The sequence below is a fragment of the Camarhynchus parvulus genome, chromosome 2 (assembly GCF_901933205.1).
Source record: "Camarhynchus parvulus chromosome 2, STF_HiC, whole genome shotgun sequence".
Taxonomy (NCBI): domain Eukaryota; kingdom Metazoa; phylum Chordata; class Aves; order Passeriformes; family Thraupidae; genus Camarhynchus; species Camarhynchus parvulus.
Genome location: NC_044572.1, coordinates 31,888,466 through 31,910,966, shown reverse-complemented (window position 1 = coordinate 31,910,966; position 22,501 = coordinate 31,888,466). Strand labels below are relative to the sequence as shown.

Here is a 22,501-nt window from a genome sequence, read left to right as displayed (position 1 = left end):
TACAGTGTGCTCATCAGAGGTAAAACAAATATGTAACAAGGGAAGGGAGAAGATTCAAGTGTGTACTTGTGAACGAGATATGCTGTGCAAATAAATTACAGGTCAGGCTACTGAATTGCCCACTCCCTAAAGAATGTGGGGTATTTACATGAAATTAAAGTCACAGAATTCCCCGCTGAAAAGGAGATAGATTTGCTAGGAAAACTGACTGTAGTTTCAAAACTAGGCATAATTCCACATGCAGTTGATTGCTGCAAAGCATTGATAGCTCTTATCTTGCCAGTGTTGCATTTTGTTTTATTTGACTGTGCCAGGAACTATAACTATCCTTTTCTTTTCCTCATATTTTAGGTACAGAGAGAACTGGCTGCTGTCATTGCCTTGAAAGCAAGGAAGTCAGGTGAGTCAGGCTGAACTTCAGAGGGGTTTTTGTAATGCTTTTCCCTTTTGTCATTTCTTGAAGTATCTGAATTGTCACTGCTGTCTTTTTAATATAGGAAAGAAAAGATACTGATGGAGAATCTGTGTATACAGCACAATGCAATTACAGCTAAGCTTCTCTCCATCTAGCTCATTATGTCTAACAACCTAGCAAATAAAATCAGTGTTACATTTCAACTTGGGTCTCTTTCTGGCCAAAATCACTATTTTCTCTAGGCTTGCTCTTTATAAAAAAACCCGATGTTTTTATTTGACTTAAATTTAGGACCAATACTTTGCTCATTTTCCTTTTTTTTTTTTTTTATCATCCAGTATCTCATGGCATCATCTTTTCTGCCTTTTACCAGCCCAGCCAGGTGTTTTTCTTACTGCTAAAGCAAAAGGACAGCTTCATGCATGAAGGTGTTCTTTCCTGCCTGTTCATCTGTATGGCTGGAGAGGCAAGTCTCTGATCAGGGCAGGAGAAAGGAAAAGGCAGTTGCATAACTGGAAGTCTCTGCCAGTAAAAGCACTCCCAAGAAACGCTGGTGCCACACTACAAAGGCACTGAAATTGTGGCCATGTCAGCTCCATCAGGGTTTGGTAGCACAGGCACTTCAGCGGGTAGAGTCTGCACTGCTGAGGCAAGGAAGGAGGCAAGGAAGCTAATCTGTGTTTTCCAGGCACTGCACAGGAACCAACAGAACCTACTTGGCCAGACCTGACTCTTTACAGGTTAACTCTCTGGTGTCTTTGTGCAGTGTCTTCTGCAGCAAGCTGAATGTATTTGTAAAGCAAAACAGAGGTGGAGTGACCTTAAATTATTAGCATGTTCCCAAAGCCATTGAGGTCTTTGAGTGCATTTTCATGGAGCATCTCTTGTGATTTTCAGTGATTTTTCTAGAAATCCAAGTCACAGATATTGTAGTTAAGCTGTTTTCCAACGTGTTTGTTGTGCTGTATCATAATATCTCTATCAATCTGTCTGTGGTTTACAAGTACAGCACAAAGTTTACTACACACATGCACACACACAGCATGGTATCGTAAACTGGAGACACCGAGAAGATGTGGCTGGTGTACCTGCAAATATTTTCTTGTGAAAATGAAAGTATTAAAAAAAATATTCTACACATAGTTTGATGCTGTTTTTTTTCTGGAAATAGAAGTACCTATAAGTTATACCCACACTTGCCTATAAATGTGAATCTGTAGAAAGTGAACACAAATGTGAGTGTGAATTCAGGCCTGAATTACTTATATGGGAAAGCTTTACCTCTGAAAGTGCTGTAGTAGCTTATGAAGTCAACACCCCTCAGCTGCTTGCCCTTACCTGATGTCACCCCAGTCCCACCTGACTTGTAATGGCTGAACATGGAAATGCTTCTGCTCTGTCTCAGTGCAGAGGAAAACAGGCTATTTTAAAGAAGTGCTCAAGGTAATCCTTTGTTTTGCTGCTAAGTGGGCTGAGCATGGTGCCATGTACGTTTAATTTCTGCTTATGGAGGTATAATAAATCTCTCTGCTTTTAAGCAGTTTTGTCAGCAAATATTTCTATAGCTATAAGTAGAAGTCTTTCCCCAAAAAGAGTTGTTTTTATCTTGAAGTAGTCTGTTATTTCCTTTTGGTGAATGGTTGTTAGAGTAGAAAATGGGATGGGTGTTGGATTAGGAATGAGGTGCAAGAGATGAAAATCCAAAAAGAGGATATCTCTTGGAGTCTCCCTTTTACTGGTGTAATTGCAATCCTCAATGAACAGGTAGAAATATTTCAGTTAAAAATTACAGCCTTAAAAAACCAAAGCTCCTCATAGAGCTTTGCAGTGCGGTCCAGCCTTTCCTAATACATTAACGTAAACACTTTAAATATCTGTTCAGATCTGAACAAAAGATAACCCTTTAGTCAGTTTAACTAGTGTGTGCTTGTTGTTGAAATTTGCATTTCTTTATGTCCCATCTTGGATGCCCATAAAAAATGGGAGTATGATCAGGCATAACTGTAAGGTCTAATTTAAGTTAATGCCTTCAGTAAAGTAGGTGCAGAGTAAATTAGGGTGGTTGTTTATGCTCCTTTATTTTATTTCTGGTGGTTAAATTCACAGTGTAGCAGTTACTGTGGGTGATCAAGCTCTGGTCTGCTGTGCCTGGTGAAGTGAAGCACGTTTCAGAGAAAGTACTTCTGGAGCTGTAAGCCACAGTATCTTTCAAAGATATAGTTTCTCTAATCCTCTCCAAGACTCCACATAATTCCAGGAAATAAGCCACCAAAAGTCAGACAGAGAGTTTATTTTGGCTTGAAAAGAGTGGAGCATGGCTTTTTGGGCCAGCTGCCCTGGGTAGCGTCCAGGCTGGTGTGAATGGCATGGGAGCCTGGCTCATCCACCCTGGGATTTGTGAGTGGGGAGGGCAGGCAATGGGCATGGTCCAAACCTCTGTCTGGAACCTGGCTGCAGAGGGTAATTGGTTCATTAATCAAAAGCTTTCCTAAAGATTAGTAGCCCCACTCTCCCCCCATTAAAAAAAAAAGGCATTTTTGCCTAATGCAAGGACTATATACTGTGTTCCTGAATTAGTTTAATTTCCGGATGTACCTCTGCTCTTAGAAAGACCCTTCGCAGTGATTTAATTGTACTAGAAAAACTGGCTGATTTAAGTTTTTGCATTATTTGCTGTGGTAATCACTAAGTTAAATTGCATGGAAAGCACTACACAAGCACCTAAACACCACAGCTCCGTGCACAAGAGGTGAAGACGCTCCAAGTAAGAAGATTTACTGTGTTTGGTGGGCAGGGGGCCAGTATTGCCTTTGGTTACCCGAATGAAACAGTTTGGTTTTGTTTAAATGAAGCTTGGGTTTGCTACCTAGTATATGTATGTGGCAGGTGGTAACTGCAACTTTTACAGTTCTGGTTGTGGCAGAGATTTCCACACTGTATCTGCTGACAAACACCGAGGTAGAGACCTGAGGCTGCTGTGGGGTAGGGCACAGTATCAAATTCTTCCTAGTACAGGATCTGACTTGATGGGGAATGTCTGCTACCAGAAAATAAAACACCAGCAGGGTGTGGGTTAGAATGCCTTTCCCCAAGAGCTTTTCTTCTGTTTTTACTGTGGTGTAGAAGAATAGGAGAAATTTATAAAACTGGCAGATGCTGAAAGAAAAAGGAGGAACCTGAAAAATTAAAGACTTCTGTGCTGTGGGAAAAAAGCCTCTGTTTTCATATTCCAGATGTGTACTGCAAGGATAACAAGGCATATGCTGACAGAGACATGCTTGAGAGCCTTCATGCAGAGGGAGCTCAGCACTTTTAGTTTCTTTGCAAATTAAATTAAACCAGGGTAAAATAAGTGTTTGTAATTCTGAAGTGTTGATGGACCTCGGTAACACTGTTGACTTGAAATCACATTTATATTTCATTAGAATAAAGCTCTCATGATAAAGGTGACCTAGGAGGGGGAAATGAGCTTGTGCACTTCTCTGTGGCTTATAAAAATGCATTGAAATAATTCTTGCCTAACCTTAGAAATAAATAGATTAAATGCTGTCTTCTGTGGTTTGGTAAAAGGTCTTGGGGAAACAAATAACTGGAGCAGAAAGGAACTTTTCCTTTAATTGCGGGCACTCAACATCAAATTGTTTTGTTTATTTATACCTTGCTGGCTTCTGATAGCTTCTGCAAATGTGCTGAAACCTAACACAAATGCAGCCTCCCCTCTGAAGCTTTACAAGGGTTGGCATTTATCTCAATTGCTTGTCATGGTTCATGACATGTTTCTTATGTGTTAGAGATGGTAGCTAAAACAAGGATAAAAGCAGCAAATAGCCTAAGGCGAGAGGCTTTAGCTGGTGGCAAAGCTACACAGGTACATGTGAACTGATCAAAACCTGACACGTAAAAGCTTTGTACTGCTGTTAATCCCATCCACAAACAAGATGCCTTGCATTTCTGTGCACAAACCCATGGCATCACCCAGCAAATCCCTTCATAGAAAAAGAAATTTCTGTAGCTTTATTTGTGCAAAGGATCAATTGATAAGAGCATGGCTCTTGTCTTTGTGTTTATGAATACGGGGGCTGATTAAGATAATAGCTGACAGGGTATGGGTGAAGTGGGAAGGTGGTGACTCAGCTTCTCCCCAGGCACTGCAGGAGCAGCAGCAGGTCTGTGGGTGCTTCTCCCTCCCACTGTGAAAGGCAGGGCAGCCACAAATGCCTTAGAACTTGTGTGTGGTTTTTCTCCCCCTTATGAATGATATTCAGGTTTCCACTATATAATTAAATACATTTTAGTCATGCCATTCTTGAATTGGCAAGCTCTATTGATTTTTTAATGTCATTTACATTTTTTATAATAATGTATAACAATTTATAATAATATGATTTTTGCAATGTATTAACTCCATATTTGAGGTCTTCTGGATTGCCTCCACTCTATTCTTACATACATGTATGCATAGCCAGCCTTCCCCTTTTCTTTTGTATTGCTTCTGTCAGAACCTAACTGCCTATGTGATTTGCTTCGTATTTTTATTTTAGTGCAGGTGATTCAATATGAAGCAGTCACTGGGGCTTGAGCTCTGCCGACATGAATGAAAAGCAAGCTGTGAAGAGCTATTCCTTTTCCCAGGCACTGCAGCACCTCCACACCACTGCTGTCAGGGCTGATTGCGTGACTTGACTCCAACACACTGCAGGCAACGTCAGCCCAGTTAAACACATGAGAACAGTCAGGCTGGGTCAGGTTAAAAGTCCATCCAGCCATGCTCCTACCATGAGTGATGAGTAGGGGATGCTTAGAGTAGAGAAACAGAGCAAGTACAGTTCTTCTGTGTACATACTCAGCATCTACCAGCCTGTTATAGAGGGATTTTGCTGTACCCACAGTGCTGTGGTAGGTAACCCTTGCTGGACCTTTTCTCCATTAATTTATCAAATTGCTTTTTAAGCCTTCTTATACTCCTGACCTTCATCATTTCTTATGGCAGCAAGTCTCACAATCCGCATGTGTAGTATGTTAAAACATATTTGTTCTTGTTTTTTGTTTTTTTTTTTTAACACATTCCTATGACCCTCACTCTGTTGTGATACAGCTCTTTGCTGACAGAGAGTGGTGAATAATCCATTCCCTATTTGTCTTTATACTATTCAGGATTTTGTGCACATCTGTCGTACCCCTGTGAGTTCTCTCATTTCCCGGCTGTTTCACCAGTCATTCCTCATACCAAATCTCTTCCATTAAACCTGATTATCTTTGCTACATCTATTATTTACTTTTGAGATGGGGCAGGCACAGCAGCATACAGTATAGCAGCAACATGTGCTGGAGTTGACACAAAGTGAGGGTGGCAGCTTCTTATCAGGATGGAGAGGTGGAGGTGTGTGGGAAGGAGCCCAGTAAGACACTCTTGGCACCATTAAGCTGTTTTATCAGCTTAGTAATTCAGAAAACTGCATCTTTATCATTCAGCCCATTTCCTCAAGTAGTACAGATCCTTCTGAGACTTCTCAGTAAATTTATTCTACTATAATTAGCAGAAGTTTTGTCATATGGTGCTATCTGAATGTCCTATGCTATGTTATTCATTTTATTCACTTGTAGAAGTGTTTTTATATAGGAAATGAAAATCATTACAAATTTTAGTAAGGTTTGTATACACACTTGAAAAATTACATAACAAATACATGATCAAAGATCATTCAAGAATGGACCAGTTCAGCATTTTGTGTAAGTTTCAAACATATTAAGGACTATTGAATTTACGTGTTTCATAAACAACCAGGTGTTCAATATCTTTGGAGTAAAACGTGCACAGTTTGTTACCACTTATGCCACTGAAAAAGGGCATAATGAAGTATGAAAAAACTTCGTCCTATTTACAGAATAAAGTGACAGTCATGTGCCAGAGAAGTGTGCATTTTCCCTTGTGAAAAAACTGAGAAAATTTGAAGGGTGGGAAAAGGGTGAATCAGTAGGATCTTACTGCTTTTCTGTTCTCTTCATATCCCTTTTCAATAGGCTTGCTTACTTAAGTAGTACCTCATTTCATTACAACCTCCAGTTCCTCCAAGCACCCAGTTGTTTAAAGCAAGTGCTGAAATTAGTAAACTGTGTGAAATGAGAGTTCTTCTGCAAATTCTTCTGCAGATGATACTTACAGGATTCACCCTGGAGAAATGGCCACTTTTAAAGTGAAGGTGCAGGACTGTTGTGCTTCTGTTAGGTCATGGTGACTGTATCTTTACTTTTCCCCTGCCCACTGAAATGTGATTCAAAATAAAATCTTCCCCTGAAAACATAGCTAGGAATATTTTAAAAGTTACACTGTACTTTAGGGTCTTTCTTTAAGGTCTGTGGTTTCAGGTCTTGAAGTAAGGGAGGTGATCTTGGTTTGTTCAGCCTAGAAAGAGGAGACTGGGGGAGACTTCACTGTAGTCTCTCATGATGGGAAGCAGAGGAGCAGCACTGACCTCTTCACTCTTGTGACTGGTGACAGGACTCAAGGAAATGGCCTCTCAAATGAAGCTGAGTCAGCGGAGGTTTAGTTTGGATATCAGGAAAAGGTTCTTCCCTCAGAGGGTGCTTGGGCACCAGAACAGGCTCTCCAGGGAGGTGGTCAGAGCACCAGCTGTTTCTGAGTTCAAGAAGCTTTAGGGCAATGCTCTCAGGCACATGGTGTGATTCCTGGGGTGTCCTGCTCAGGGATGATCCTAATGGGTCCCTTCCAACTCAGCATAATTTATGTGTGATTCTATGATTTTAATCATGTTTGCTTCTTTAAGCAATCCTTTTAAAACATTTTGTGCCCTGTTGAAGGGAATTCCTACACCTAGGGGCCAATGGGGGTTACATTGATGTATTGCAATGATGTATTGCATCACATGAGATTCTTCCATTATTGCTAAGATTAAGCACAGAAATGACATCATTACAAAACGGCAGGATCAGACCCCTTCTAGACTGGAGAATGATGCTCATTTGTGCCCACCCTGGGTGATACTGGGGGTGGGAAATGCCCTGGACAACATCAGTGAAAGGACTACAGAGTAACACTTACCAGCTGTTGTGTATTCAACTGCTGATATAAAGCAGAATGGACTCAGACCTGGAAAAAGAAGGAAAAGAGCTCTCTGCTGCTGGGAATTGTGGTGAGAGAGATTTTGGCAGTTTATGGTTTTGTTTTTGCAGTTGTTGTTAGAACCTGAGCATAGTTCTTTCTGAGTGATCTGAGGTACTCACAGAGAAGAAATCAGCAATGCAGAGTAGCTGTGTAGGGGAAAGATATTTTGCACATATGCAAAAAGAGGTAGCACAGTAAGGTCACAAAGACAGCAGTTGTGCAAAAAACAACCCCCAGGTGAATGTTTTGTTTACTGGGGCTTTGGGAGAGGCATTTACAATGAATTCACAGAATTTATTTATTCAGGGTCCTCTTTGTTTCCTGCTCCTTTCCTGGCCCTGCCTGGGGGATGTTTCCATGGAATAGAGCCCTGTTTCACTTTGCACCAGCCTGCTCAGCAACAGCCCATACCTCCTTGTTTGATCTGTTCCCAGGAACCATTCTCTGATTATTTGATGGGGTCTTTCTTCTCCATCCTTCTATCATATAATTTCAGGTAAAACTGTTATAGGTACATTCACTACCATGTGATTTTTTAAAAAAATTAAATATCATGCACATGAGAACAAATATCTACAATTACTGGATAAAATTTAGAACTTTCTGCATTCAAGCATCAAATGGTTCCCCTTGAGCTGCAATTGGTACAAAACCCCTTGATTTTATCTGTTTCTGTAGTAATCCTACAGCATTTTCATATAATTTTCACTTTTTTTCTCCTTGATAAAAAATATGGCCTCATATGTTCACAAGGTGAGTATGAAATATGGCTTTATCTTTGCATGCATCACAAAGGGCCAGGCATTAAAAACCAAATCTCCTCTGGCCACATGAATCAACAGTAGTTGTTTATCTATTAAAAAATGCCTGTCTCGTTTAGCCAGAGGTGTTTTACAAATTTTGTTACTCAAATGCACCACTACCTTGCATGAAATGTGGACCCTCAAAGCCAGATATAAGAGCCTGGGGCTTTGGTTCTTACAAATAAAATAAACAGAAGTTCCTAACAAAACCAGTTGTACAATAATGTGAAATGACCATTATCTGACTGAGCTGGGAAATATTGGTGGCTTTACTTGGTACACTCATTTTTTAATTTATAATGGCTATATAATGTAGGCAGACCTGAGTCTCATTTAAACTGAAGTTTGTCCTTCCTGTGGTCATTTAGAAGCAGAGGGAAGGAATGGCGCCTTAATGGTGATCAGCAAGACCAAATCCACATCTGCCAGCCTCCTTTCTTACCACAGTGGCTTTGCTCTGTTTAGATTGGAGATACATACCCTTGCTGTTATCTGTTCCTTTTGATAAACTCTGAAATGAGAGGAAATGCTCTTGCATCATTTTCTGGAGTCCTGTTTCCTATCTGAGATTTGAGAAATGGCTTGTAGCACTAGGACCCTTGGGAACTTCTTTTTCTGCATGGAAACTAATCAGAATAATGAGTACCCTCTGTGCAAATTCAATATTAGTTCTACACCTAAGGTCAAGCAGAAGTTAATGACTATTTTTTAAGTACAGAAGTCAGTTACGAGACCAACATTACATTTCACACTTTTGTAATTGTAAAATAAAATGCTGGAGTAATTTATGTTAAATTGATTTAAACTACAAAGCATAAATATCATAGCATCCCAGATTAGAGTTTGAGAGAAAATGGCATCGTTGTCACTTGTGCAATAGTTCATTCACTGATTTACAAGTACCTTTATTCCATCTTGTGCTTGCTGTGCTTTTTACATACAGAGGTGCTGAACAATGCTGTAAGGGGGAGCCTGTCTCTAATAATTTTTTGCATTTTCTTTGTTTCTTTAATTAGCTGATTTACTCAGCTGATTGCACAGCTGTCTGGGCAACACCCCCCATGGGCCTGCCAACTGTTTCAGAGATATGTAATGTACTCAGTGAAGGGAAATCTGTATGGTAATTTGCATGTATATATGCAGAAGTAGCAGGAAGGAATAAGAAAGCTCAAAGGCAATTTTTGTATTGCTAATAAAAGGAAACATGTTAAGGATGAGCTTAAAAAGCTTTCTCTTTTCAGTAATTTCTGAGAAAAGATTACTCTTTCATGGTAAATAAGGAACCAATTCTCAGTTGGAAGGTTTTGTTCCTGGGATTATTGCTCTCTTACAAGGAGCTTTTGGGGATTTCAGAGATACTCAGTGCTTGTTAGTTTTCCCCTTTGGTTTGGAAACAGAACTTGGAAAATGCAGGAACATGCATGAGGATGTGGTCTGGTCTAAAATGGTCCTCAAATCCGAGGTTTGCAAAGCATGTACTGGCTGCTCATCTTCTTTTCCATTGCTCAGCACTAGTGCTCTGCATAGCCTAGAGGATCTGGCTTTTAGTTTCCTCAGTGGTGTCAGTATGAGCTATTCATTTTTTTCCACTCTGATAAATTAATAAGCATCAGCAAACATTATAACACTGTCAAACAGCTCAGAGCTGCCATAGTAACCAACCTCCCTAGAGCTCGCTGTATACCCTCCGCAAAGAACAACAAGGGATATCACAAGTTCCATTGTTCAAAATAACAGTAAAGTTTTCAAAAATAATTAAATTAGCTTAGTTGTGTGATAAAAAAAAATAAAATGGGAGGTTGTGTTTTTTCTTAAAAGCTTCACGCCAGCAACTTCCATTGGAAAAAAAACCCCAAAACAAAACAAAAAAAAAAACCCCAAAAATTCCAGAAGAGAAACAAACATTCCTCTTAAAAATTTGGAATGTAAGAGGAATCTAGAAGTTGTGAGCTTCTCAGAAGCTGACAATAAATCAAGTGGTGCAGGCTGCTGGCAGTTCTGGAGCCTTCTCCCCTGGGAATATTCTTGCAGATTCCTGAGGTCTTGTTGGTTTGACAGGGACAAAAAAAACTCCCACAACAGGCTGTAACCATCCAGCAGGGATGGGGCAGTGAAAGTCTGCTGGCTTGTCAAATAAACTAAGTCCCTGTGTTCAGAAGTCTCTTTAACTCTTCCAAGGTGGGAATATGTCTCCTATCTGTAGACAGCACGTAGGTGCCTTTTACTTACTGGCTAGATGAAAGAGATTCATACATGAATTGTGATCACAGAGTACTGAGAAGACTGAAATCATACAAAGGGCAGACTAGTTTGATGTTCTGGGATGTTAGCAGGGTAAAGAACAATACTAAATAATAAATTAATGTCTGCATTTGAAATGAAGGAGCATCTCTGAGTTCATAAGCAATATAGCCTTAGGGGTGACTGAGCTTTGTATGGCAAGCAGAGCTACCTCTGAAGGGGCTGTGGGGGCAGTGAAGTCCCCATGCAGCCGGTGCAGTCCCTGGTGAGCCTGGCAGCGTTTGTGCAGCTGGAATCCCCCACGCTCAGCTGCTACCGAGGCTGAGCCAGAGGGTTTGCAGCGAGCTAAGCGAGTTTGGTCTTAGGAGCAGCCTAGGGCAGTGCAGACGCATGTCGGCTGAAGGTGGTTTATGGGCCATTGTCCCCCAGAATCAGGTGGATAAATGGATTAGATGGATAGATTTCACAGCAAGCTCAATAGATGGATTTCACAGCAAGCTCAAGGGCTGCAGCTGGAGTTGTGTGGCACAAGGGGTCTGGCAGCAGCGTTACCTTCAGGGGTGTCCTGTCCCCCTGCCTGCTGCCTGGGTGCTTTGTTCTCAGCCAGGTTAGTGGTAATCCTTTGCCAATCCACAAATCCCAAATGCCTTGTGGCAGTGCAGAGTGGGAGCAGTCAGTACAGGGGTGTGGGACAGCCAGCAGTGATGGGAAGCTAAACTGGAATGGCCATGTGGGTGCCACCTAGAGCCAGCTGCTTAGAGATGGGCATGTCCTTGCCTGTTGTCCAGCAGCAAAATGGTTAACTGTGATGGCAGTCCTTTCCTAAGCATTTAAATAATTGGCTTTCATAGTTAACACCCTATTAAGCCAAAGGAGGAAGTTCACACCTCTCCTGGTGTTATTGTTCCAGTCTGGCTGGCTGCAGCAGCGGAATGACGCTGGTGCCTTGGTTTGTGTTGAGAAGGTTATCTTTGCAGCCAGAAGGGGTAGAAAGAAGAAATTTCATTTATAGGAAAGGAAGAAAGCACAATAAAGTAAAGCCTCTGGGAAGATTACAATGCTCTGGGTTCCAGGAGTTGCTTTATGTGTGGATTTTTTTAAACTATGCTTCCCACTTTCAGCTGGGCAAATGATTCTGCTATATTGAACAAGTCAAAGCATTAAAATGAAATAGCGTGCTTGTAATATTATGTGACTTTTAAAAATCTTACTCATCAAATATAATTAATGTAATTAATTACTTTCAAGTTTGTGGCATAAAGCAGAGTGTGTCATGGAGGCACTGCTCTGTGGGTAAGCTTGGCAGATTATTCCATGGGCAGGGGAAGGTTTGTAGTGCTGCTGGTGTCTGTTGTTACCCTCAGTGGATGCCAGCCTATATAGCTAAGGTGACCCCTTTAGCCTCTGTGTTGTTTTCCTTGCTGCTGGAAAGACAAATCCCTTTAGTGTAGATTCAAAGCCTTGAATCTACAGTAAACTTTGTGGCACGACTGTGAAAGTAGGGGGAGCAGGGTTGGTCGGTTCCAGTGCGAGCAATGGTTATGTTCCCTTTCCTTTCACACCCCTGTGTGATGGCTGATTCTGCTCTAGTAGCAGGTACAAAATGATTTCTTTTGGTTTCTTATTTCTTGATTATTTTTTCCTGCCGATTTAATGATCTGAAATGGAATTACTAAAGGACAAACCTCTCCCCCACAAGAGTTCTCTGTCCTAACGTAAGTTTACAGAAGAATCTACTAGCAAAATCTCAGCTCTGCTCTGTGGGGCCACAAGGAACTCAAATCAGATGATGGCCTTTGTGATCCTTAAGTGACCATAAAATATCAAAATCTTGAATTCCCCAGACTAATTTGCAAATGGACATATTTGAACTGCACATTAGCAAGCTAATGCTCATTTGACTTTTTTTTTTTTTTCACTCATGTAGACTTTTCCTCCAAAGGAGAAATGCTGCAGGTAGAAAAGGGAACTGATCACTCTACATTTTTTTGTAATTTTTTCCTGTCTCAGGTCTCAAGCCTGAACCCAAACATAACATTAAATGGATACATATAGATCAGGGTAAACTACCTTTGCCTTTCCCTTTTATTGCTGCTTTGTAAAACATGCTGGGATATTTGTATCAAGGAGCAAAGCTGGATTTATGGTGCTGGAGAAGGAAATGTTTGGCTCAGCTCCAAAGTTCACAACATTTTTTTGTATGTACAATTCCAGAATCAGCATTTGCCTGGGAAATACTTTCCCATCCCACCCTAAGCTTCCGCTTGCTTTTCCTATGGTTGAATACTTTATGACAATTTTTTTAAATCAAAAAATAAATGGCCAGCTAGCAGTAAGTAGGAAGTTATCCTTGAATTCTTATATTTTGTGACAGAACTTTTATTGCTTGTACAATAACCTATGAGAGTAGTGTCTGGGCCAATCCAAGGAATGTCCATGTGTTGTTATGGGGTTAGGAGGCATACTGTGTCCAAAAATACTGCAGTCAATTTCTTACATGTATGTGATGGCCCCCAGTACCATAAATTTCTAAAGATACCAGAGTATTTTAAGAAATATGTGGGTTTTCTCTATTTTATAGACAAAACACATAGTAACATTTTCCTACAGAAACCAAGAAAATATAATTAGGGGTTGTTGCTTGTCTGTGTGGCCACTTCAGCCTTCAAGGGACTGTGTTCTTGTGATGGGAAAAAGGTATGAGATGGTGAGATTCCTTGAGTGTTGCTCCCTGAGTGAAGTTAAATGGTTTACTTGTGGCTGGTCCTTATGGATTTGGGTAAGAGGCAAGGGGGACAAAAAAATCAAGTTTGTGATGGAAATTTCATGAAAAAGAGGTCAAATGCTCCTTCTCTCCCAAGAGAGCTGCAAGAACGTCAGTGTGAGGTCTGTTGTTTTTCTTTTTCCTTTAAAAAAATATTTACTGCTTCTTTTCTACATTCCTTACACAGTCTAAACAACATTGAAGCCAAGGAGAGCTGGGTCTGGATTATAAACTCATTTAGGCTTTTTGGAGTTGAGTTGTGAAATTGCTATATAAAAACTTTTTCTTCATTTTTATTTTTTTAAGCCATTCACTTAGAGTGCACTTAAACTGAGGCAATTTTTTCATCATCTTTAAAATTGCTCATGTTAAAATCATTCAACACTCAAGGATAGCTATATTAATTGTGGGTTGTGGACATGCACCCTCTTTCTCTTCCCCTTTGTGCCAGCTAAGAGATCTTGCTGCCCTCAGTTCTGGGTGTTTGCTGCTTGTCACTGCCTCCCTGGCCAGACACCATCCTCTCATCTGCCCGCCCAACCAGGTCAGCCAGAGGTGCTGCTCCCTGAATGTCTCCGTGTTCACTTTGGTTGAAGATGCTCTGGGGTGTTTGCCCTGGCACTCGCAGGGAAGGAGACAATTGTAATTGAGGCCTGTGACAAGAAGCCTGCAGTTGGCAGGCACTAACCTTTTCCCCTGGCACAGCTGTTTGTGGAGCTCCCATCTGCTCAGGACTGTGGAAAAGCTGGCTGGATCAATGTAAATCACTTAAACCTCGACTCATGGCCCTGTTACCAGCAAGGTGCCACTCCTCTAAATGCCATGATTAATAGCCAGAGTCTGGGGGGATATTTTGCCCATGAGTGCCTGCAGCAAACTGATTACAGAAGAAATCAGAAAATTGAAAGGAGAATTGGGGAAATGTTCTGCTAATGCAGACTTAACAATTTGAGAAATTGCTCAAACAACCAATTTTTAGCATTTGTTAATGCCTTCTGGCATTGCAGCATTCCTGTCTCAGGCAGGTTGTTCTGTAGGGGTCAACAAATCAATGTCCTGAGTGCTCCATGTCTCCCACAGTGGCAGTGGGTAGAACAGGGTCATGCACGTGTGGGACTGTGCAAAAGGATGAGGCAGCTCTTGGAGAGAAAGGCTGGGAGATGGGTTACACAGGAAGGAACTGCACAGACCCCCCAGCCTGACTGGATAAAATAGGTTGCCTTTAGAAGCCCTGCCCCGCACCAGAAAAGCAGGAGTAACACATGGCTGCTCAGGCCATCCCTCTCATTACTGGGTCATTATGCTGTTCCTTTTCCAGACTGGGACAGAGGTATGCCACAATATCCCAAGAGTGTTTTGGTTTTGCCTAGCTTTAAATATGCTGGGATCTAATGCCCATTATACATGCTGTCTGTTGCAGCTATAGTCTGACCCTGTGTTCTCAGTATTCACCTTGCATTTCAGAGGTAAAGTGATGTCTGCAAACCCAATGGTGAAGATTTATGTCAGAAATCTGATAATGGATTTTAAAAGATCCTGTAATGGTATAAACTGTATTGACAGAATGACTAATTTCCCCCTTTATAATTACATTTTTATTACCTTTTTTTTGATAGCATAACTGTGGGGGAAGAAACAAAATTATATCCTATATGGCATAGCAATATCAGCAGCAATCCTGCCGTAAGAAAAAATAAATCTGTACAATTTATTTTAGAGGTCAAGAACAGTCCAAAGTTACTTTTCCTTTAAGTTGCTAGATGCTGCCTAAACATTAGGCTGCTTTTTGTCTGCAGCAGACCCAGAGCACCCATGCAGGCACACCAAGCTGGACCTCATGGCTCACATTAGGTGTATGAGCTTGGCCATGGTAACCTGGTTATGTCTGGAGATTCAGGCTGAGGGCTGAGGATTGCATAGGTGAGGATGCCTGGGGAAGGTGGTAGAGCTACCTGCCAGCCTTTCTCTTGCTCCCTTTGCTCATCAATCAAATCCTGGGCTGCCTCAGTTCGCAGACATAGCTTTAAGGCAACACAGGACTGGTGATCCTTGTCTGAACACACTGTGCTCTGGGCTGTGGCTGCTCAGATGCAGCCTGATGAGCACCTCAGGTACACAGGGGCAAAGGAGAGAGGAGGTGGGCAGGACGAAGCACACCAGCTCAGCCTTCCCACGTATCCACCAAAGCCATGAGCCATAAGGTGTTTTTCAGGAAACAGATGTGACAGCTCTGCTGCTTCAAGGATGCTTTTGGTGTCACAAATGCTGTGGCTAAGCCTGGAAATCACTCAACGTGTACTCAAGATCAAAGATATTTGAGTGTGATTCTTCTAAGGTGATGTGTACAGCATAAGGTAAAGTCACTTTGCATGTGTTTTGTTGGGTCTGACTCTCCCAACCTGTCACATTTCAGTACATCTGAGGGTTCAATGTCCCACCAAAATACAGCAGGTGGCTGTGCTGGCTGAAAGGGTAGCTTGGGGTATAGATAGTAAAACTGCCTGTAGATGAAGCTGTTTGCAATACAGAAATCTGAGGTGCTCTTTCACAAGAGGTTCCTTGATTCTTTAGCTGGATAAACTCCTAGCTCTGGTTTTTACCGTTCAGGGGATTACAAGTTTGATACAAAACTTTAAAGTCTAGAAAAACTTGCTGGTTTTAAGTGATTTAAGTCATGTTAATTGGGTGGGGCTGCTCATTTCTTCTATTATGCCAGCAGCGAAGAACTTTCAATAAAACATCTCCTGCTACCATTTATTTCTGGAGATGATTTTCATGGCTAGTCATAACGTTTGTTAAGATTGACATCACTTTGCTTACAAAGAATTTTACAAGTCTGAGGTGAGGGCTAAATCTGCTTATTTTGTTTAGTTCGACCTGACCTTCTGCAATATAATGGAAGAAGAGGGAGACCTTATTTTTTATTGCTTAGGAGTCATGATATCTTGTTACAATGTATGGAAAAGTGAAGCTCCTTTAAATGTCATTGTTTTATCAAGACTAACAGTAACATGACTATAATTATTTAGTACTGGATTTTACTGCATGGGGAAAAATAAAGTATGCTGTATTTAGCATTTTTCCAAACCCAATAAGGTGTACCTTGTAGGATGTCCAAAACCACTCCAGGAGTTTACTAGAGTGCTAAAGTTTAAACATTCCTTGAATGGTCATCCTATTTGATCTAAAGTGGGCCATGCCACTTTGCTGCTTTTTGTGATTTAAACCTGCCTTCTTCCAATATATTCCTTTTTCTTATTTTTAGCAATTCATCAAAATGAAGAAAACAGCAGTCAAGAAATAAGAGGACTAGAAGATCTCAAGGATACCTCTGATGCACAGGTACATATGTAAGATTAATGGAGTCTTGGGAATGTTTCCAGATCTACAAGTTGAAGAACTGCTTTCAATAGCTCTGGGAAATGGATTTTCCTCGATGTTCTGTGCAGGGAGCATGTAGGAGGGAGCAAGTCTGCTAGATCTCATCTTACGTGACTATTTAGAATAAGATTGATGGTTATTCTGGGAATTAATCCCATGATGTTGCAATTGGACAGCATTCTTCAGCTATCTTTCTGTTCCTTTTAGATAATACGCATAGCATATACCAGATGTGAAAGTAAAATGAGATGTGGTTTAGGAGGCAAGGGCATATGACATTTTGATTGAATTTTAATCACTGTAAGTAGACATGCAATGAAATAGGGATACTTATTAGTCACTCAAGTGCAAGCAGCAACCTTCTTTTTTTCCCTAACTGCCCTAATTTACAACCAAAGCACACTTCTGGATATTGCTCAGAAGAAACTAAACTGCCTTTTAGAGTATTTTATTGTGGGATTGCTTACCCTTTTTAATTCTGTGAATCTTTTTAGATTAATCTGCAATTCATTCAATCATTCCATTCATGCGTTCAAGCTGTGCAAGTGCAACTGTATTGCTCATTGTACTGGTACTGATTATTGCTTTTAATTTAAAATTGATTTTTCCCAGTCTTGACTGGTTTTTTCTCCTTCTGTTTCTCTTGCAAATGTTGTGTTCCCCACCAGTTGCCAGCTTTTCTCCTTCCCCTATATGCAGCTTGCTGTTCCTGCCTCTGATTTATCTCCCTAACATCTTGCCAAACTGAAAAGTTGTGTGCAAGAAAGATGGGATTTATGCTGATGTCTGTGAGCAAGCCTAGCTGAAAGGGTACAAGCCATGTAGCCAAGAGTGCATTACAGAGATATAAGAAGGACCCAGAGGGAAACACTGACCTCACTGCACAAAAATCTGGATTTCTGTTTTTTCATTGGACTTTTTTTGGGGGGAGGGGGAATGATTTAATGTATTCTCAGTTCTACTTAGTTGCTGTAGTTATAGTTTTTTGAAAATGTTTGTTCCCATTTATGACATGACAATGCACATGCAAAGCTCCAATGTAGCCAGCTAATAAGATTACCCTGAAATAATTATAAAAGCCCATAAAAATTTATTATTGGGGCATTGATTCACCCAGATTTTAATTGACTGGAAACCAGCTTCTAAAATTTGAAAGAATATGAAACACATTTAAAATTGTACAATTATTAAATGAGCAGTTAACAAAAGTGTTCATGTGCTCTGCTGGGAGGACAGCAGGAGTGTTATCAAAGCAGTGTTTGCTCCAGTTTGTTAACACCATAAAAATGACATCCAGTGAAGGCCAAATTTGTTTGAGTTTGTTTTAAAGGAGTGAATGATACTTTTCATTTTAGTGGAACTGTGCATAACTGGAGCAAAGCAAGACATCCTGTCTTTTGAGGCAGTGCCACATGGTTTTAAGTTTTCAGATTGATTAAAGGTGAAGCCAGTAATAATTATATTTTTTCACCAGCTACAGAAAAGAGGTATGGTGAGAGAAAACCAAACAACCACAAACCTTCTGTTAATAGAATTGAAGAGTGTGGTGCCTGCTTTAAACAGTGCTCTGTGGGAGAGAGGCTTGATCTACTCTTGAGTTAGTTGACAAAACTGGTAGAAGTGTGGAAAAAAACTAGCAAGGGAATTTTCAAAAGCAAACATGCTATAAACAATGTAAATGATGTAAATAAAAGATCCCATCTTGTGTTCCTAGGGATGTGTTAATTCACCTCTGTGTCATTGTTAGATGCTCATTTATGACCTATGCAGAAGGAATATTTTTCAATGGATATGCTGAAACAGAAAGTATGTTGTCAGCATCCTCCTCTTTCCACCCTCAGTAGAGACTAATTTGCTTTCATTTCCATTAAACTTTTTAAAATTTCATTTCAAATGTTACACAAACACAATTATAGTAATTTTGAGCCATGAATGGGAGTAAAGCTTTACTATAAGGTACATTCTTTTATCATTCATTAAGGTAAAGCCAGTTAAACTAAGCAAATTTTTGATTTTCAGCTTCACATATGTTAGTAATTGTATCTGTTTTGGTCTACACAAATTAGAGGTCTAAGCACCAACAAAGGTTTTGGAGAATGTGTCCCTGCACAAAATGAAAATCAAAATTATGCTTTGCAAGTAGGGTGACTTGCATTTACCCTTTTGTCTAACAGCTTCCAAAGTATTGCCTGAAAATTAAATTTGTATTGAGAAGTGAAAATGACCAGTAATTGAAGACTGTCAACATTTTCCTAACCAGGTTTTAGAAGCTGTCATCAATTAATTATTTAATTGACCTGGATGTTTTCTTACAGGTATTTAACAGAAGAATTTGTACTGAAAAGTCAGCATTAGTGAGGAAATCAGAACTAAAAGTAAAGGATTCATAGTTTTTTTCTCAATTATGAAAAAACAGGTTTAGCCTTTCGAGTTTCAAGTGCATTCTTTACTCCCAGAGCTAAACATATGCAATTAATTTAATAATACCTTAACCCTCCCAGAAATTTTTTATCCTCTGGAAACCCAATTGCATAAGATTTTTTTTCATGTTCTCTGCAACTCTTTAAATGGAAGAACTGTGGCAGGAGGAGGGGACATGTTAAAATGTATATTTCTACTTGCTGGTTGTTGTAGGTCATGGACTACCTTCTCTGGACACATCCTGGTTCCAGCCAGGATAGGGTTAATTTTTGCAATAGCCAGGACCCAGAGATTATTCTATACCACCTCCTATCATTGGTGGGGGCAGGGGAAAGGATTCTCTTCCAGGCTGGGATATTGTGGAGGAGGGATTTGTTGGGTACTGTTGTTGAGGGATTTCCATGTGAATCATTCCTTATTTGGACCCTATATATAATTATTACTGCGGTTGTTATGGTTGTTTTCTTATCTCATTGCTGTTTTCAGTAAATTGTTCTTGTCTCAACCTGTGATCTTTACCTTTTGTGCCTCCAATTCTCCTCTTCAGCTACATGAAGGAGGTGGGGGAGGAGAAGGGTGAGGGAGCAAGAGGCACCTCATTTAGTCTCAGTGGGAGCACTAAACTGGGGAGTGCCATTCCTGAACCAGGGCAGCACAACAGGAAGGTACAGAAAGTGCCTCCACAGCACTAAGAGCCCAGATCCAGAGACAGTCAAAATCTTTATCATCCTGAAGTCCTAGTAGGTGATACCACTTTGGAGTTGTCCTTAGCCTACATTACACTGATGTAATACTCTGCTAGAAGCATCCTGCAGCCATGAAATAAGCAGGCTTGATTTAGTTGATGTCCCCAAGCACTCAAAGTGTTGGAAGTGCAGACATCAGGCCTCCCAAGTCTTAGGTTCCCTGTGCAAATTACTGGAGAAAAAGGAGAATATTAGGAAACAATTGATCTGACCATTTTTAAATGTCTATTGTAGAGTGAAAAAAAATCTCTTCCTAAATGCCCCTTTTTCTCTATTGATTAAACAAGTCTGGACAACAAGTTCACTATATTCTTCCACATTTGATAAAATCAGTCTTGCTGCTGATCTGCAGGGGATAAGAGTGTGTCAGAACTGATTTATAAACCAATGTCTTTGATTTAGAAGATAAGGGACACTGAACTCATGGACTATGTAAGGAATTTGAGATTAGGCAATGTAATTCCTTAAATTCTCAGTGGATTTCTGACCTTCAAACCAGGGAGTAGGCTCCTTATGTAGGGAAGCTGGGTTCCTTAGGAGGCTGGGCTCAGGAGGAGCACAGGACATTCAAGGGACAGGCTGTATCTGAAATCCTTTATTCATCAGAGCAGAAGTGTCTGATGCAGACTTGTGAGGAGATGTCTTCATCCCGACTGAAAGAATGTAGGCATGTACGAATTTCTTTAGATGAGTTGGGTAAGGATGACTCTGGACTTAGTCGTGGAGCCCATTTTTTTCCGTCAGCCTTCAAGAACTTATTCATAAAGTGGATTTGTTTTCTTCTTCAGCTGAAGAAATCTTAACCCCCACTTGTTGATTGGAGAAACCAGCAGGCTGTAGGATGATTTGGGTGGGCATACTCACACCATCTGTCATGGACAGGAATTGCTCAAGGCCACGGGATTGGACCCTGCAGGGTTAGCAAGTCAGGGCATCCCTAGTTTTTGGGCCTGACTCACAAGATGTGTTGTGAATTCTGGAGTAGGTAGTGATTTATTTAAACTCAAGATGAACAGTAGAAAGCAAACTGTGAAGGAAGTGCATGAGAAAGATGTTTATTTGCAGATTGTCTTCGAAGTCATATAGCCATTTGATAGGTATGCCACATGATGGGCCCTCCCAAGGCATCTGCTGCTCCCATCAGGAAACATCTGGGCTAATAAAAACTGTGTGGTATTATTGCCCCAGGTCTCAGTTATGCAGAAACTATATCCATAACCAAATCATGGACAGTGATATCAGCCACTGACTTTGCAAGGAGCAGTTTAGCCCATTTCAGCTAACTTTGCAATGAGTCTCTACTGTGCCTGTGTGTAAGCATGAATCCATCTTTTTATATGTATCTATCTGGCATTTTTAGAAAACAACCATTTTGAGAAAACACTATCAGCTTAGCTTGAATAACCGAATTAGCCAAAAAAATAGTTCTAACATAGCTTTTAAAGCAAATATAATTCCCTTCCCTAAACAAAATCTAGAGATACAGATTTGATATTTACTGAATAAATAACTGTGGCACAACTGTCTTTTAACTCCCGAGTCTTGCATATGTGAAAAATGGTTGGAGTGGGAGCAGAGGGAGTTGTAGACTGTTATTTTTAGGAGTGCCTTGTGTTGCACTTCATTCTTTTTCCAGGGCTGTTCCTGGCTAACTTTCCCATGAGTTTTTAACCTCTTGCTCTGTTCTCTTATGTAACAGGAAACAGGCTGACAGGAACAAATAAAACACAGCATATCTGATAGTTGCACTCAGAGGAGAGGTTGATTTAGTTAGCCCTGCCTTCTTTCCTCCAGAGCAGATGCATTTGGAGATTCAGATGTGCTTCTGTTCCTCTCCAGTTGTTCACCGGGAAGCAGTGACTTGTTTGTGCTCAGCAAGTGGCACCGGAGCACCGCAAATATGAGAAAACAAATGCATTTCTTTTAAGTTTGAAATTTGTGGTGGTGTCATGTCCTGGGACTGTGGATTTAAGTATCTGTTTGCTCTTTCTCCCACCCTTAAGGCAGGAGTTTTATGCAAGCTTCAGGGAAGAGATGACATCGGACGGATTGAGCTGGTCCAAAAGCTGGCGAGAGAGAACTGCCAGTTTTTGCAGGCGGATAGAAAAGCACTGGAGAAGGCAGAACAAGTAAGACATTTCTTATTTGGGTTTTTTGTTTCTTTCGGGTAGGGGAGGGAGATTTAGGTCACAAAACTGAAATAGCAAAGCTGATGGTCAGAATCCAGGGCACACATTAGTCATGGAGCTGTAGCTGCTCTCCTCTGGCATTTACATTTCTCTAAAGTGCGTTCAGGTCAATAATTGTCAACATACTTAAATTATTTTGTTGTCATTAACTGTCAGATGCTGTTATTAATATCTTATATTAGGATATAGCAGATGATTTCAGGATGCTTTTTATCAAATTGTTGGGTTTTACAGTGTATTTAAATAATGTATAAGGCATATAAATGCTTCAACTACTTTAAATTATCTTAAAATTACTGCGGGCATATTTGGATGCAAGTATTGGCTGAAACTTTTCAGCATGAATTAAAAAGAATGGCCTGGATAGGGAGTTCAGCAATTTGTGGTTTTTTCTTTTAAACTGTATTTTCAATCAAAA

General features: G+C 40.5%; 1 protein-coding gene across 1 annotated transcript in view; it reads left to right on the top strand.

The window, feature by feature from the left end:
- The window catches only part of RAPGEF5 (Rap guanine nucleotide exchange factor 5), a 157,099-nt gene that overhangs the window by 43,913 nt on the left and 90,685 nt on the right, over positions 1 to 22,501 (top strand). Inside the window, exons 7-9 of the mRNA XM_030971095.1 lie at positions 352 to 400; positions 16,612 to 16,688; positions 21,898 to 22,023. Of these exons, the coding sequence (XP_030826955.1) occupies positions 352 to 400; positions 16,612 to 16,688; positions 21,898 to 22,023 (252 nt within the window). The remainder of the gene's footprint in view (positions 1 to 351; positions 401 to 16,611; positions 16,689 to 21,897; positions 22,024 to 22,501) is intronic.